The following is a 19,245-nucleotide window of genomic DNA, read 5'->3' as shown; positions in this document are numbered from 1 at the left end:
TTTAATGCATTCTAACTTGTAAATAAACGTAAATAAAAGTTAGATTACAGCGGGGCCAATAAGAGGTCCACTATTTCGCCAATAAAATCCAATAAATAACCATCCAAAAAGCACCTACAATATTCCATTTACATGTCGTGACTTGATTATTAACCAAGTTTTAATGATATTATTATAAATGCTAACACACACAAACTATTTATAGCGGCAACGTGATCACCAGTTTATGCTGCTATGTTTACATCATCAAGTGGTCAGCGGGTCAGCGGTTTCCTCGCTTCCCTGCTCCTTGGAAGTTCATTGTTGAATCATAAATCATGCCTCACACCTGGATAGAAAATTCCAACAAGTTGATACATTTTGACAGCCAATTTAGACCCGGTAATGGCGAACGACACAAAAAGACGCATGGCTCCACCTCCCTTTTCTTTGTGAGGATTTTGAGTCATTCTTCATCTAAACAGGAATTTAACAACATTTTATCAGTCAGTATCCTAATGACAGCAGACATTGTACAGTAAGTGAGCTTGTATTATGTTTGTTGGCTCTCATGAAGTCTGCAGTGAGCAGTAATCAGTTGTGTTGTTGAAAAAAACAAAAACAAACGTGATGCGTTCTTGACATTAATGTGCCACGTATGCTTCAAATGATCAAAATATGTAAATATTACATTTTATTATACATGTGCCTGTATATTACATATATACTTACATCATGGATATAAAACCTTAATGGAGGTGTTTAGATGTTTTTAAGGGCTTTATAGGCTAAACAAAGTGGCTCCCTCAGGCTCTATTGTAAGCAGACTTTTGATCACATTTAATATTTGGAATACATTTAAAAAATGAGCTACTGTACATTGCATGCTCCATGTCCACTGCTTGACCACTGCTTTTCTTTGCACTTTTCAGCATCGCATGAGGCCGGAGATTGCCCGCCTGCTGACTCCAAATATTTATTCCGATCTGGAAAACCATCCCTCTGTGTTGAACTTTGACGACATCAGGGTGCGTACCAGTGAAAACCAATTTGATTGATACCAAGGATGAGCTGTGACTTATGAACTGAGATGAAAGGGAGCAAGAGTCACTTTTGTTCCAATTTTGGGTGTATTCTTTATCATATCCTTTAGGTTTAAACTCAAATTGTTCAATGACTGTTTTTTAATTTAAACTCTCTCTTTCAGGGCCTCAATACAAATGTGTTCTTTGTGGAACACAATGAACTGGAAACACAGTTCAAGGAGGATCGTAGCCACCAGAACCTCCACGAAGCCCAGTTTGTAGTTGCTTTTTGCCGCTATCTTCTCCTCCAGGAGTACAAGCCAGAGCAGATTACCATTCTGACAACCTACACAGCCCAGCTCCACTGCCTGCACAAACTCATGCCTGGCAATCTGTTTAAAGGTGTCAGAGTCCATGTGGTGGACAAGTACCAAGGAGAAGAAAATGACATTGTCCTGTTGTCTTTGGTGCGCAGCAACACCCAAGGTAAAGTTGGCTTCTTGAACATCTCCAATCGTGTTTGCGTCGCCTTGTCCAGGGCCAAGAAAGGTCTCTACTGCATGGGCAACAGTGAGATGCTGGGAAAAGTGCAGCTGTGGAAAAACACCTTCCGAACCTTGAAGGAGAAGGATCAGATCGGGAGGGCGCTAACTCTTTGCTGTCAGAATCACGCAGAAAGTAAGATTGAAGCCTCTTGTGCTGACGATTTCAAGCAAGCCCCAGAGGGAGGCTGCACCAAACCTTGTGAGTTCCGTTTGGACTGCGGCCATGTGTGCGAGAGTGTCTGCCACCCTTACGACAAAGAGCACCAGAAATACCAGTGTCTCAAGAATTGTGAGAGGATTCTATGTCCTTTGGGACACAAGTGCTCACTTAAATGCTTTGCAGATTGTCCAAAAGACTGTCCAATCAGGATTGAAAAGATTATACCCAAGTGCCAGCACAAGCAAATGGTTCCCTGTCACCAGGACCCAGAGGAATTTATTTGCAAAGTTCCTTGCCAGAAAACGCTTCTGTGTGGGCATCGGTGTGATTCGATGTGCGGGATTCCCTGCACCAGCAAGTGCATGGTCAAAGTCATGCTACAACTAAGCTGCGGTCACAACCAGCTAGGAGCTTGTTTTCACAAAACGATGAAGCATGCCAAGGAGCCACTGTGTATGACATCGTGCGGGCAGCAACTCAAATGCAACCATGCCTGTCGTGGAACTTGCGGCCAGTGTAACAATGGCCGGTTCCACTTATCTTGCAATCATCGGTGCAAGCGTCTTCTTATCTGTTCCCACGAGTGCACTGAACCCTGCACCAGCAGCTGCCCCCCCTGTGATAAGCCGTGCGAGAACTGCTGCGTTCACAGCAAGTGCATGAACAAGTGTGGACAGCACTGTGCTCCTTGCAATGAGCCCTGTGCTTGGCAATGCGTCCACCAAAGCTGCAGTAAGCTATGCCACGAGCCGTGCGATCGGCCGCCATGCGACCAACCCTGCACCCTGACCCTGACTTGCGGTCACCCGTGCATTGGCCTGTGCGGGGAAAAATGCCCAAGCAAATGCCGCATCTGTCATGAAGACAAGGTCACCGAGATTTTCTTCGGCACAGAGGATGACCCCAAGGCTTGCTTCCTCCAGCTGGAGGACTGTGGCCACATCGTTGAACACACGTCCATGGATACATACATGGCGATAGATGATGAACCCCAAGCCAGTGAAGGGCAGCTGGCCATAAAGCTGAAAGAATGTCCAAAGTGTCGGACTCCGATCCGCAAGAACCTACGCTATGGATCTCATATCAACAGAAGTCTTGCAGCGATAGAGATGGTGAAGACAAAAATAAGGGGATCTCAGGGCAGCATAAATTTACAGAGATTGGAGCTTCTGGACACTCTAGGGAGCTATAAGATAAACTCAGATAAAGACATGAAAATAAAAAAAATTCTGCGCAGCAAGGACCTTACGGCCAATGACTTATGGGTCATCCAAAACAATCTGAACTTTATTGACAGAATTGAAAAACTACTATCAATAGTCAGGCAGAATACCACATTGACCAACATTTGCGAGTTTCAGAAGAGTATAAACAACTTCCTGCTCTGGAACGACCAATTCTCTCAAAAATTCACAGAGCAGCAGATGTTTGACATGCAAAGGGAGCTGCAGAGGCTCACGCTGAGGGCCGAACTCATCGTCCTTTGCAGCAGGGCGGAGAAAAAAGGGAAACATAGCCTTATCGAAAGTGAGACACAAATAATGAAAGAGACACTGGGAAAGAATGGCCAGTTCACCGAGCAGGATGGAAAAAGACTGAAAGACGTCATTGAGGAAATGAAGCAAAAGGTGTCTGTCACAGGTTTGGACATCAGTGAGGAGGAGAAAAAAATGATCGTCACGGCCATGAAATTGCAACCTGGACACTGGTACAAATGCCCCAACGGCCATGTCTACGTTATCACCGAGTGCGGGGGTGCTATGGAGTCCCGACAATGCCCTGACTGCAAGGCCACCATCGGCGGGAGCTCTCATAGGCTGGCCGACGGCAATCAGGTGGCGTCGGAAATGGACGGGGCCCAGCACGCAGCGTGGTCCGAGGCCAACAACCTCATTAACTTTGAAGATCTTCACCTATAGGCAAGGCTAACTAGCAGTTACACATATGGTTAAATGTCTTGGCGTGCTAGATTCATTCTGAAGTAGATTTTTGTCTTGTCTTCAACCCAATAGCTCGCCTCATCACTTGTTGCAAGGCAGAATTTGTGGAGACCAATCATCTATGCCCTATTACCCATTTGGAAAAAAAAAGGACTTTGTGGAGACCAATCATCTATGTCCTATTACCCATTTGGAAAAAAAAAAAGGACTAATACCAGCCGCTCCCACTTCGCAGTTTGAATGGCAAACTGGAGGATGACTACCAGGCTCATAAACAAAGCAGCAAAACAGCACCGTCAATTCATAAATCCTTCTTACAGAAAAAAAACTGCGAGCAATAAAAAATAATACAGAATTTGTTAAAACGAAATCAAATTTTTTTTTTTTTTTAAACCTTTTAACCGTTTAGAGGGGAACTGCACATTTTTTTGTGTGCAATTTTGCCTATCATTTACAATCATTTAGAAAGACATGACGGATGTCATTTTTTTTGCATTCTAAGTATTAAATAAATGCAATTGAAAGCCTGCTTACAATGGAGCCTATGGGAGCCGCGCAATTCCACCTACAAAGCCTGTACAAAACATCCAAACATCTCCATTGAGGTTTTGCATACATAATGTAAGTATATATTTAATGTAGTAATGAGCACATTTATAGTAACATTTAAAAATGTACGTATTTTGATCATTTTAAGCATACGCGGCGCATTAGTGACAAAAACGCATCACGTCTGTTTTTTTTTCTTCACGCACTTCACTTTATGAAAGACAGCAAACATAATAACACATCACTTACTGTACAAGGTCTGCCGTCATTAGGATGCCAACTACTAGGATGTTCATACATTCCCATTTCGATTAAAAATGACTCATATTTTGTGTCGTCCTCGCCAGTTTCGGGTCCTTGTCGGAATACATACTCAGACTTCTTCTGTGCCGGTGAGATGCATGACTTATGATCTAGAATAAACTTACAGGGGGCGAAGAAGCGATGTAAACATAGGCACACAAGCTTGTGATCACGGCCCCGCAATAAATAGTTTGTCTGCATTAGCGCTCATAATAACAATATCATGAATACTTGGTTAATAATCAAGTCACAAAATGTAAATGGAGTATTGTTGGTGCTTTTTGAATGGTTATTTATTGGATTTTATGGGCCAAATAGTTGAGCTCCCATTGGCTCCGCTTTAAGCGGACTTTCTACGTTTAGTCAATATTTAGAATACATTAAAAAAATCCATTCGTCATCATCCATCCATCCATCCATTTTCTACCGCTTATTCCCTTCGCCCGATTGTAGCTGAGATAGGCTCCATTCGTCATCATGTTTTTCATAATGATTGAACGATAGGCAAAATTCCCAAAAAAGTGCAGTCCCTCTTTAAATTCCAGGTTTTTGTCAGTATGCCACGAATAAGCGGAAACTATGAATTTTTGTAACTATACTACATGCAAAATAAGCCTTTTGTTTAGAATTACTATTGTAGCCTGGGGATATATTACTGTGTTTGTGTGTGTGTGTGTAAAATGCATTCTGTTGACCGCACAAAATGCTAAACAAGTATTATTTTCCAGCTTTTATAAGCATCATTTTTAAACCATTATCATCCCTTACACTATTTGTTTTGAAGCTTAAACTATTTTAATCCCTTATTCCATCCATCCATCCTGAATAAGATACATGTATTGAGCTTTCATGGAAGTGGGTTGAAAAAAACCAACTCGGATTTTATTGTCAGACTTTTTTTTGTGTGTTCCTCACTGTGTATTTTAGACTTATCGTACACAATTTTCATGGAAAAAAGTACAGTAGTATAGTTGTAGTGCATAGGTAGTAGTAGTCATAGTAGTCTATAATAGAATCATGAAATCTTTGTTGGAAATAAAGATTGGTAGGGTATGTTGTAAGCACTTTGTTTCACACTGTGTCTTTAAATCACTGCCAGAGCTAATATTTACAAGCATTAACAAAAAATGTGTGTCACTCATTAAGAAACTGCATGTGTACTATATAGCTCAGCAAAATAAACAATCCCAAAAATAGCTTTGTCTCTCACTGAGTCACATTTTTCTATTTTTGCAACACATGATGGATGGGTCGCTGCCATAAAAAAAAACTGCCTGAATGCAAAATGTGGTATTTGATGAAAGCGGGGGTATAACTCTCTCTATTTATAAGCTTTAAGCAGAGGTGGCACCAATGTGGAAATATGGCAACATCCTACAAGGTGGACGGTATCATCGATCATGCCAGATGGTCTTAAAGTACTATTGCTGGACTCTCAGCAACACACATGTACAGTTCAAATACAGTTTTTGTGTCGCCAACAGAACTGAATACACATTAAATACTGTTGTTTAAATCCAATTAAATTGACACTTAAATGAAAGTTGAAACACTTCACAAATAGTATGAGGAAGGATTTGACCAGGATGGTGTTATGTTGTTTTCAAGATGCCGTAGAAAAAAAGCAGGCTTCGCTACACATGTTTAAAAAAGCCCTGCCAACCACCCAACAATCGACTACATGTGTGGCAATTGTAAGTTTGATCATTTAGTTAAAAACCTGGCATGTAGCTGTTAACAAGTGAATGTAGTGTACATTGGGCAAGTGCGGAGTTACAGGCCTACTGAAAGCCACTACTAGCGACCACGCAGTCTGATAGTTTATATATCAATGATGGAATCTTAACATTGCAACACATGCCAATACGGCCGGGTTAACTTATTAAGTGCAATTTTAAATTTCCCGCTAAACTTCCGGTTGAAAACGTCTATGTATGATGACGTATGCGCGTGACGTCAATCGTTGAAACGGAAGTATTCGGACACCATTGAATCCAATACAAAAAAGCTCTGTTTTCATCTCAAAATTCCACAGTATTCTGGACATCTGTGTTGGTGAATCTTTTGCAATTTGTTTAATGAACAATGAAGACTGCAAAGAAGAAAGTTGTAGGTGGGATCGGTGTATTAGCGGCTGGCTGTAGCAACACAACCAGGAGGACTTTGACTTGGATAGCAGACGCGCTAGCCGACGCTAGCCGACGCTAGCCGACGCTAGCCGACGCTAGCCGACGCTAGCCGCCCACCGCATCGATGATCGGGTGAAGTCCTTCGTCGCTCCGTCGATCGCAGGAACGCAGGTGAACACGGGTGTTGATGAGCAGATGAGGGCTGGCTGGCGTAGGTGGAGCGCTAATGTTTTTATCATAGCTCTGTGAGGTCCCGTTGCTAAGTTAGCTTCAATGGCGTCATTAGCAACAGCATTGTTAAGCTTCGCCAAGCTGGAAATTATTAACCGTGTATTTACATGTCCATGGTTTAATAGTATTGTTGATCTTCTGTCTATCATTCCAGTCAGGGATTTATTTATTTTGTTTCTATCTGCATTTGAGCCCGATGCTATCACGTTAGCTCAGTAGCTAAAGAGCTTCGCCGATGTATTGTTGTGGAGATAAAAGTCACTGTGAATGTCCATTTCGCGTTCTCGACTCTCATTTTCAAGAGGATATAGTATCCGAGGTGGTTTAAAATACAAATCCGTGATCCACAATAGAAAAAGGAGAAAGTGTGGAATCCAATGAACCCTTGTACCTAAGTTACGGTCAGAGCGAAAAAAGATACGTCCTGCACTGCACTGAAGTCCTTCACTCTCACTTTCCTCATCCACAAATCTTTCATCCTCGCTCAAATTAATGGGGTAATCGTCGCTTTCTCGGTCCGAATCTCTCTCGCTGCATTGTAAACAATGGGAAAATGTGAGGAGTCCTTCTTGCGGTGACGTCACGCTACTTCCGGTATAGGCAAGGCTTTTTTTTTTATCAGCGACCAAAAGTTGCGGCCTTTATCGTCGTCGTTTTCTACTAAATCCTTTCAGCAAAAATATGGCAATATCGCGAAATGATCAAGTATGACACATAGAATGTATCTGCTATCCCCGTTTAAATAAAAAACTTTTCATTTCAGTAGGCCTTTAAAGTACGTTGTACTACAGTAACTCTACTTGCTCGATGAATTGGTTCTATTGATTGATTGATTGAGACTTTAATTAGTAGATTGCACAGTGAAGTACATATTCTGTACAATTGACCACTAAATGGTAACACCCGAATAAGTTTTTCAACTTGTTTAAGTCGGGGTCCACTTAAATTGATTCATGATACAGATATATACTATCATCATAATACAGTCATCACACAAGATAATCATCAGAGTATATGCAATGAATTATTTACATTATTTACAATCCGGGGTGTGGGATGTGGAGGGGTGTTATCAACACTTCAGTCATCAACTATTGCATCATCAGAGAAATGGACATTGAAACAGTGTAGGGCTGACTTGGTAGGATATGTACAGCAAGTGATGGACATAGAGAGAGAGAGAGAGAGAGAGATCAGAAAGCATAAGAAAAAGTATCTACATTTGATTATTTACATTTGATTATTAGCAATCCGGGGAGGGTGTTAGTTTAGGGTTGAAGTTGCCTGGAGGTGTTCTTTTAGTGCGGTTTTGAAGGAGGATAGAGATGCCCTTTCTTTTACACCTGTTGGGAGCGCATTCCATATTGATGTGGCATAGAAAGAGAATGAGTTAAGACCTTTGTTAGTTCGGAATCTGGGTTTAACGTGGTTAGTGGAGCTCCCCCTGGTGTTGTGGTTATGCCGGTCATTTACGTTAAGGAAGTAGTTTGACATGTACTTCGGTATCAGGGAGGTGTAGTGGATTTTATAGACTAGGCTCAGTGCAAGTTGTTTTACTCTGTCCTCCACCCTGAGCCAGCCCACTTTGGAGAAGTGGGTTGGGGTGAGGTGTGATCTGGGGTGGAGGTCTAGAAGTAACCTGACTAGCTTGTTCTGAGATGTTTGGAGTCTAGATTTGAGGGTTTTGGAGGTGCTAGGGTACCAGGAGGTGCATGCGTAATCAAAAAAGGGTTGAACGAGAGTTCCCGCTAGAATCCTCACGGGGCTTTTGTTGACCAGAGAGGAGATTCTATAGAGAAATCTCGTTCGTTGGTTGACCTTTTTGATTACCTTGGTTGCCATTTTATCACAGGAAAGATTAGCCTCTAGAATGGAACCTAGGTAGGTGACCTCATCTTTCCTGGTGATAACAATGTCACCCACTTTTATAGTGAAGTCACTGACTTTCTTAAGGTTGATGTGGGACCCAAACAGGATGGATTCCGTTTCACCCAAGTGTATGGATAGCTTGTTGTATGATGTACGTAACGTTACACAAAACACTTGTATCGCAAATTAACGTCCACTGAAATGAAAACAATTCCTTTTGGGCTTGTGTAGCCGGTCTGGGCTTACCACTGGCTCCAAATGAACTCTGCGTTGTCTCTTGCTGACTGAATGAAGAGACTTGCAGTACCCTTTCCGAACACCAGGGGACGTTTATTTTCCCTTCTACAGACCGGAAGTGACTGGCAAACATTTTAGTACAACAAACAACAAAGTAAAGCTCACACACCTTTGCACGATGTACGGAAGAGTACAACAATTTATAAATGTGTGTCACACGTACCTTCAAGGAGAAAAGAAACTGCATGGAAAAAACGATCTCCATAAGATGATATTGTTTATTATTGTTGTTGACATTTTTCAAATGGATTTCTTCATAAGTTAGTATTATTTTATTTTTAATTAACAAACTATTTCGACTTCATTTATATTTTAGTATATATTTTTTTTTTATATTGAGAGCGTCTAATAGTTTGGATCAGGAGTGTCGAAAGGTTTTTATTAGTAAAAAAAATAAAAATGCTAAAACAGATATAATATATATTTAAAGACAAAACGCTGGTAAGTACATTATTATTAATTATTAGTTTAAAAATGTGACCATTTTTTTTTAGTACATTCCGATTTGTTGCTCTTTTTTTATACATATTTATAGTTGTATTTTCTATCATTATTTGCAAACACACAACTTTTTATTTTTATTTTAGCAGACACGTTAGGTATATTTGTGTCATTATCAGATCAGTACAAGAGGTAGAAATATTTTTTTTATAGAAATGTCTAAGTCAGGCCACGAGAGGGCGGCATACTCCATATTACAGGCAAGGAACATGGCCCATGTAAAATATGATATTATTGATAATGATAATAATAATAATACCAATATAAGAATATGATTGTGTAAGTTCATAACCTAGTGTGTTAAAAATTCTGCCTGTACGAAAATATTTATGTTCAGTTATGTATTCAACATTGTTTATTATTGTTGTTGACATGTTTCAAATTGATTACTTCATAAGTTAGTATTATTTTATTTTTAATTAACAAACTAATTCGACTTTCTTTATATTTTAGTATATTTTTATTTTGAGAGCTTCGAATAGTTTAGATCAGGAGTGTCGAAAGGTTTTAATTTGTAAAAAAAATAAATAAAACATGCTAAAACAGATATAATATATATTTAAAGACAAAATGCTGGTAAGTACATTATTATTAATTATTAGTTTAAAAATTTGACCTTTTTTTTTAGTACATTCCGATTTGTTGCTCTTTTTTTATACATATTTATAGTTGTATTTTATATCATTATTTGCAAACACACAACTTTTTATTTTTATTTTAGCAGACACGTTAGGTATATTTGTGTCATTATCAGATCAGTACAAGAGGTAGAAATATTTTTAATAGAAATGTCTAAGTCAGGCCACAGGAGGGCGGCATACTCCATATTACAGGCAAGGAACATGGCCCATGTAAAAATATGATATTATTGATAATGATAATAATAATAATACCAATATAAGAATATGATTGTGTAAGTTCATAACCTAGTGTGTTAAAAATTCTGCCTGTACGAAAATATTTATGTTCAGTTATGTATTCAACATTGTTTATTATTGTTGTTGACATGTTTCAAATTGATTACTTCATAAGTTAGTATTATTTTATTTTTAATTAACAAACTAATTCGACTTTGTTTATATTTTAGTATATTTTTATTTTGAGAGCTTCGAATAGTTTAGATCAGGAGTGTCGAAAGGTTTTTATTTGTAAAAAAAATAAATAAAACATGCTAAAACAGATATAATATATATTTAAAGACAAAACGCTGGTAAGTATATTATTATTAATTATTAGTTTAAAAATGCGACAATTTTTTTTTAGTACATTCCGATTTGTTGCTCTTTTTTATACATATTTACTGTTGTATTTTATGTCATTATTTGCAAACACACAACTTTTATTTTTATTTTAGCAGACACGTTAGGTACATTTGTGCAAAGTGTCATTATCGGATCAGTACAAGAGGTAGAAATATTTTAAATAGAAATGTCTAAGTCAGGCCACAAGAGGGCGGCATACTCCATATTACAGGCAAGGAACATGGCCCATGTAAAAATATGATATTATTGATAATGATAATAATAATAATACCAATATAAGAATATGATTGTGTAAGTTCATAACCTAGCGTGTTAAAAATTCTGCCTGTACGAAAATATTTATGTTCAGTTATGTATTCAACATTGTTTATTATTGTTGTTGACATGTTTCAAATAGATTACTTCATAAGTTAGTATTATTTTATTTTCAATTAACAAACTAATTCGACTTTGTTTATATTTTAGTATATTTTTATTTTGAGAGCTTCGAATAGTTTAGATCAGGAGTGTCGAAAGGTTTTTATTTGTAAAAAAATAAATAAAACATGCTAAAACAGATATAATATATATTTAAAGACAAAACGCTGGTAAGTATATTATTATTAATTATTAGTTTAAAAATGTGACCATTTTTTTTTAGTACATTCCGATTTGTTGCTCTTTTTTTATACATATTTATAGTTGTATTTTCTATCATTATTTGCAAACACACAACTTTTTATTTTTATTTTAGCAGACACGTTAGGTATATTTGTGTCATTATCAGATCAGTACAAGAGGTAGAAATATTTTTTTTATAGAAATGTCTAAGTCAGGCCACGAGAGGGCGGCATACTCCATATTACAGGCAAGGAACATGGCCCATGTAAAATATGATATTATTGATAATGATAATAATAATAATACCAATATAAGAATATGATTGTGTAAGTTCATAACCTAGTGTGTTAAAAATTCTGCCTGTACGAAAATATTTATGTTCAGTTATGTATTCAACATTGTTTATTATTGTTGTTGACATGTTTCAAATTGATTACTTCATAAGTTAGTATTATTTTATTTTTAATTAACAAACTAATTCGACTTTCTTTATATTTTAGTATATTTTTATTTTGAGAGCTTCGAATAGTTTAGATCAGGAGTGTCGAAAGGTTTTAATTTGTAAAAAAAATAAATAAAACATGCTAAAACAGATATAATATATATTTAAAGACAAAACGCTGGTAAGTACATTATTATTAATTATTAGTTTAAAAATTTGACCTTTTTTTTTAGTACATTCCGATTTGTTGCTCTTTTTTTATACATATTTATAGTTGTATTTTATATCATTATTTGCAAACACACAACTTTTTATTTTTATTTTAGCAGACACGTTAGGTATATTTGTGTCATTATCAGATCAGTACAAGAGGTAAAAATATTTTTAATAGAAATGTCTAAGTCAGGCCACAGGAGGGCGGCATACTCCATATTACAGGCAAGGAACATGGCCCATGTAAAAATATGATATTATTGATAATGATAATAATAATAATACCAATATAAGAATATGATTGTGTAAGTTCATAACCTAGTGTGTTAAAAATTCTGCCTGTACGAAAATATTTATGTTCAGTTATGTATTCAACATTGTTTATTATTGTTGTTGACATGTTTCAAATTGATTACTTCATAAGTTAGTATTATTTTATTTTTAATTAACAAACTAATTCGACTTTGTTTATATTTTAGTATATTTTTATTTTGAGAGCTTCGAATAGTTTAGATCAGGAGTGTCGAAAGGTTTTTATTTGTAAAAAAAATAAATAAAACATGCTAAAACAGATATAATATATATTTAAAGACAAAACGCTGGTAAGTATATTATTATTAATTATTAGTTTAAAAATGCGACAATTTTTTTTTAGTACATTCCGATTTGTTGCTCTTTTTTATACATATTTATTGTTGTATTTTATGTCATTATTTGCAAACACACAACTTTTATTTTTTATTTTAGCAGACACGTTAGGTACATTTGTGCAAAGTGTCATTATCGGATCAGTACAAGAGGTAGAAATATTTTTAATAGAAATGTCTAAGTCAGGCCACAAGAGGGCGGCATACTCCATATTACAGGCAAGGAACATGGCCCATGTAAAAATATGATATTATTGATAATGATAATAATAATAATACCAATATAAGAATATGATTGTGTAAGTTCATAACCTAGTGTGTTAAAAATTCTGCCTGTACGAAAACATTTATGTTCAGTTATGTATTCAACATTGTTTATTATTGTTGTTGACATGTTTCAAATTGATTACTTCATAAGTTAGTATTATTTTATTTTTAATTGACAAACTAATTCGACTTTGTTTATATTTTAGTATATTTTTATTTTGAGAGCTTCGAATAGTTTAGATCAGGAGTGTCGAAAGGTTTTTATTTGTAAAAAAAAAAAATAAAACATGCTAATACAGATATAATATATATTTAAAGACAAAACGCTGGTAAGTATATTATTATTAATTATTAGTTTAAAAATGCGACAATTTTTTTTTAGTACATTCCAATTTGTTGCTCTTTTTTATACATATTTATTGTTGTATTTTATGTCATTATTTGCAAACACACAACTTTCATTTTTATTTTAGCAGACACGTTAGGTACATTTGTGCAAAGCGTCATTATCAGATCAGTACAAGAGGTAGAAATATTTTTAATATAAATGTCAAAGTCAGGCCACAAGAGGGCGGCATACTCCATATTACAAGAAAGGAACATGGCCCATGTAAAAATATGATATTATTGATAATGATAATAATAATAATACCAATATAAGTATATGATTGTGTAAGTTCATAACCTAGTGTGTTAAAAATTCTGCCTGTACGAAAATATTTATGTTCAGTTGTGTATTCAACTTTTTTTAAATTATTGTTGTTAAAATGTTTCAAATTGATTACTTCATAAGATAGTATTATTTTATTTTTAATTAACAAACTAATTCGACTTTGTTTATATTTTAGTATATTTTCATTTTGAGAGCTTCGAATAGTTTAGATCAGGAGTGTCGAAAGGTTTTTATTTGTAAAAAAATAAATAAAACATGCTAAAACAGATATAATATATATTTATAGACAAAACGCTGGTAAGTACATTATTATTAATTATTAGTTTAAAAATGTGACCATTTTTTTTTAGTACATTCCGATTTGTTGCTCTTTTTTTTTATACATATTTACTGTTGTATTTTATGTCATTATTTGCAAACACACAACTTTTATTTTTATTTTAGCAGACACGTTAGGTACATTTGTGCAAAGTGTCATTATCGGATCAGTACAAGAGGTAGAAATATTTTTAATAGAAATGTCAAAGTCAGGCCACAAGAGGGCGGCATACTCCATATTACAGGCAAGGAACATGGCCCATGTAAAAATATGATATTATTGATAATGATAATAATAATAATACCAATATAAGTATATGATTGTGTAAGTTCATAACCTAGTGTGTTAAAAATCGTGCCTGTACGAAAATATTTATGTTCAGTTATGTATTCAACATTGTTTATTATTGTTGTTGACATGTTTCAAATAGATTACTTCATAAGTTAGTATTATTTTATTTTTAATTAACAAACTAATTCGACTTCGTTTATATTTTAGTATATTTTTTGTTTTGAGAGCTTCTAATAGTTTAGATCAGGAGTGTCGAAAGGTTTTTATTTGTAAAAAAAAAAATGCTAAAACAGATATATATTTAAAGACAAAACGCTGGTAAGTATATTATTATTAATCATTATTTAAAAAATGTGAGCATTTTTTTAAAGTATAAAAGTACATTCCGATTTTTTTTATACATATTTATAGTTGTATTTTATATAATTATTTGCAAACACACAACTTTTTATTTTATTTGAGCTTACAGTGCTTACACGTTAGGTATATTTGTGTAAAGTGTCATTATCGGATCAGTACAAGAGGTAGAAATATTTGTTTTATAGAAATGTCTAAGTCAGGCCACAAGAGGGCGGCATAGTCCATATTACAGGCAAAGAACATGGCCTGTACAGTACTTCAACTCTGCAAATGGGCCAAAAAGGTAGCAAATGGCAAGTAATTTCACAGCCTCCCCACTAGACACAGCCAGAAAGTATACATTGTGGTCATCTACAATAGTCTTCTATGTCAAAATGTATGAATATTTAAATGTTTTGGTCATGTTAAGACGTGTTGTTAATACTTAGTTAGAAACTGCAAGACCACTTTAGTATTTAACAGGCAGCACTGAGAGGCTCGGTGGGAGATAACCAAATGTACTAAATATAAGACGTTTCCACAGTGTGGGAAGTCCAAGCAATGTTGGCTAACTCAGTGTTCTTCAACCACTGTGCCGCGGCACACAGGTGTGCCGTGAGATACAGTCTGGTGTGCCGTGGGAGATTATGTAATTTCACCTATTTGGGTTAAAAATATTTTATGCAAACCAGTAATTATAATCTGCAAATAAAGTGCCGTCGTTGAGTGTCGGTGCTGTCTAGAGCTCGGCAGAGTAACCGTGTAATACTCTTCCATATCAGTAGGTGGCAGCAGGTAGCTAATTGCTTTGTAAACGTCGTATCTACTGCTTAAACCAAAAATAAACAAAAGGCGAGTGCCCCTAAAAAAGGCATTGAAGCTTGGGGATGGCTATGGAAAACGAAACTAAAACTGAACTGGCTACAAAGTAAACAAAAACTGAATGCTGGACGACAGCAAAGACTTACAGCGTGTGGAGCAGACGGCGTCCACAAAGTACATCCGTACTAGGCACGACAAGCAACAATTTCCACACAAAGAAGGATAGCGTCCGCACAACTGAAATAGTCCCGATTGCTAAAACAATGCCGGTGCGGGGAATAGCGCTCAAAGGAAGACACGAAACTGCTACAGGAAAATACCAACAAAACAGGAAAAGCCGCCAAAATTGGAGCAAAAGACACTACACACAGGAAAACACTAAAAGACTCCAAATAAATCAGGGCGTGATGTGACAGGTCGTGATAGTACACCTACTTTGAGACAAGAGCTACATTGATGCATGCTTGGTTATGGTTTGAATCCATATCCAACAATTGCAACAATTGAAAAACAGGAATGAAGCACCAGGAAGCTACAATACATGTTTATTAGCGTTTATGTGGTTGTTTAGGGCCACAACCACTAGGGGGCCACCTGATCATAGCAGGCCACTGCTGCTGCTCACTGCTCCCCTCACCTCCCAGGGGGTGATCAAGGGGATGGGTCAAATGCAGCGAATAATTTCGCCACACCTAGTGTGTGTGTGACAATCATTGGTACTTTAACTTTAACTTTAATACTGTAAGCTCGGTAAATGTCTTTTTTTTTTTTCTTCTCAAAAAAAAAAAATTTTTTCTACCGCTTGTCCCTCTCGGGGTCGACATCATAAACGTTCGGATAAAATACATTTTGCAGTCAAAGTTTAAGAACGAGGTTGTTTGATTGAAATGAGAAATATGTATGGATGGCTCTGGTAGCTACAAACCCAGAATAAAACCTTTCACGTTCGCTCAACACCAACGTCACTTTAGGATAGAAGAAAGGTAACAAAAGAATAAATATGTTTGTGGCTGCGTGGGACAAATATATGTTGAAGTTTCACTTTTGCCTCTCACTGTCTCCGAACCGTAGGGTTAGGGGGTTAGGTTTGGGTTAGGGTGGGGGGTCAGCGCCGCCCTAGTGGCTCCCTGGACCTCTTTTAGAGATGTGTGAAAATGGAAAAAGATGGAAAAAATTGTACATTTTGTTTTTATTAAACATGCTTCACTGATGAGAGGATTCGGTGAGCGCCGTTTTGTCCTACTAATTTCAGCGACCCTTGAACTTTACATGTACAACTTTCTCCCACGCTGCCACAGAAAGACGTGTTTTATGCCACTCCTTCTTTGTCTCATTTTGTCCACCAAACTACTGAATAACCCAAGTTAATGATGGTGAATTATCCAAGTGTCTGCTTATAATCATTCAAAAATATTATTTTATGGTGATGAAAATACGTGATTTCAATCATTATATTTTGTTTTCAGGTTATTTCTTGTGAGGGAAAAGTCAAAGCACTTAGTTAATTATATTTATATAGCGCTTTTCTCTAGTGACTCAAAAGCGCTTTACATAGTGAAACCCAATATCTAAGTTACATTTAAACCAGTGTGTGTGTGGCACTGGGAGCAGGTGGGTAAAGCGTCTTGCCCAAGGACACAACGGCAGTGACTAGGATGGCAGAAGCGGGGATCAAACCTGGAACCCTCAAGTTGCTGGCACGGCCACTCTACCAACCGGGCTATACCCCCAAGACCTTCGTGTTGTCACTGTGCCACATGCTAAAAGTCAAACACTTCCAAATATTACCGGTCAGTGAGTACCTTAAACACAATAAACTCAAAGAAGAGCTTATTTGGCTTTATAAAAAAAAAAGTGGATTTTATTTTTATTTTTTTCTTCCTCCAAGGGTGGTCACGTTCCTTTGCGATACTGAAAATCAGGAACATCCCAAGTTCCTGTAGTTTCTCTGTATTGTCTCAAACACTATAATAAACCTCACCATTTACCCATGATCTACAATGTAACTGCTGAGAATACCAGGTGTTTTTGTTGTAAAATGTTCTTTTTACTATGCCTTCTAAAGTCTAAATATATATATATATATATATATATATATATATATATATATATATATATATATATATATATATATATATATATATATATATATATATATATATATATATATATATATATATATATATATATATATATATATATATATATATATATGTATGTATGTGTGGGGAAAAAATCACAAGACTATTTTATCTCTACAGGCCTGTTTCATGAGGGGTTTTCCTCAATCCTCAGGAGATTTTAATGGAAGCATTCACATACCATTAGAATGCTTCCATTAAAATCTCCTGAGGATTGAGGAAAACCCCTCATGAAACAGGCCTGTAGAGATGAAATAGTCTTGTGATTTTTTCCCCACACATACATATTACGCTCTACCACGGTATCGAGCACTATTTTTTGGATAATCTAATTAAGACATATATATATATATATATATATATATATATATATATATATATATATATATATATATATATATATATATATATATATATATATATATATATGTAATGGGTATAAGAAATTATTTGATTATTTGAGTGAAATTCCTGCTAAAATATGTATATTGTTTTGTTATGCAATGAGAGGTCCAATTGCGCCATCTGCTGGTACCTGAAAAGTCTGTGTCATGTCTGTGTTAATCATGTTTTTGTTTTGCTTGGGTTTTGGGCTCTTTTTTTAGTTCCTGGTTGCACTTCCTTGTTTGGTTTGGTTTCCATGGTCACCCATTAGTTTTCACCTGTCTTGTCACGCACCTGTTTCACATCCTCATGTCACGCACCTGTCTCACGTTTTCACTAATCATGTCACCAGTATTTAAGGCCATTGTCGCCAGGCAATCGGCCTGGCGACATCACTCTGTTCACCCTCATGATCCATGCCGCTCTTCCTTTTGCCCCTCTTGTCATGTCAAGTAAGTTTTGTTATTGTTCATAGTTTTTTGCCTTTGTGCTAGTGTTTTGTTTTCATAGTCTAGTTTTGTACTTCCGCCATTGTGCGCGCCTTTTGTTTATCCCCTTTTGAGCCTTTTTTGAGTTAGTATATTAAACATGTCCTCACCTGCACGCCACGTTTCGGTCCAATTCCTTTGCACCACGGGAGAACAAACCACGCCACAGACCAAGTCTTGACAGTCTGTAGATATGACCGCAAACCGGAAGCTATTGGCAGACTTCCTGTTCTCTGCTAATGGTAAGACACGTTTTGATATTGCTCTGCAAAATATTATCAATTACACTAAAGCTAACGTGAGAGTTATTGTAAGATACACAGTTATTTAATGGCAGTTGGAATGCTATGTTGTGGAATTTTCGTTTTGAATTGGTTGTTGCCAGGGCCGGCCCGTGGCATAGGCCGTATAGGCAAATGCTAAGGGCGCCGTCCATCAGGGGGCGCCACGCCAGTGCCACAAATGTTGGAGAAAAAAAAAAAAGAAAAAAAAGTTGGTACTATTATTTCTAAATACAAAAAATAATCCCACGTTAATTAAAATGCAAAGTAAAGCCTATTTAATAGAAATATTATTTGTTACAACATTACGCCCCCCTCCCCCCGCACGGTGCGCCCTCTCCCTTCCCGTATCATGACTGTTTATGGACGTCACCGCATCAAAAAATCAACACAAGATGTCAAAACGGCCAAAACTGTCAGGTGCCCAGGGAAGAAAAAATAGAAAAGAAGAGGAGGAGAAACGAGAAAGACAGAGGTAGCAGGGAGGTAACGTTAGCCTACATGAAATTATTTGTCTGTTACAGAATGTCATAGTAACCTGGATTTTT

At 36.4% G+C, this 19,245-nt stretch overlaps 1 protein-coding gene across 4 annotated transcripts in view; it reads left to right on the top strand.

The window, feature by feature from the left end:
- The window catches only part of znfx1 (zinc finger, NFX1-type containing 1), a 32,806-nt gene extending 27,121 nt beyond the window's left edge, over positions 1 to 5,685 (top strand). For 3 of the 4 annotated variants that reach the window (XM_062038252.1, XM_062038254.1, XM_062038251.1), the window contains 2 exons: positions 912 to 1,007; positions 1,187 to 5,685. In XM_062038252.1, the coding sequence (XP_061894236.1) occupies positions 912 to 1,007; positions 1,187 to 3,628 (2,538 nt within the window). In that variant the 3' untranslated portion in view covers positions 3,629 to 5,685. The remainder of the gene's footprint in view (positions 1 to 911; positions 1,008 to 1,186) is intronic. The other variant, XM_062038253.1, reaches the window with a different exon arrangement.
- The last annotated feature ends 13,560 nt before the right edge of the window (positions 5,686 to 19,245 follow it).

This window comes from Entelurus aequoreus, linkage group LG26, assembly GCF_033978785.1.
Source record: "Entelurus aequoreus isolate RoL-2023_Sb linkage group LG26, RoL_Eaeq_v1.1, whole genome shotgun sequence".
NCBI classification, from domain to species: domain Eukaryota; kingdom Metazoa; phylum Chordata; class Actinopteri; order Syngnathiformes; family Syngnathidae; genus Entelurus; species Entelurus aequoreus.
Note: the sequence above shows the minus strand (reverse complement) of the source record. Positions and strands in the feature narration are given on the sequence as shown.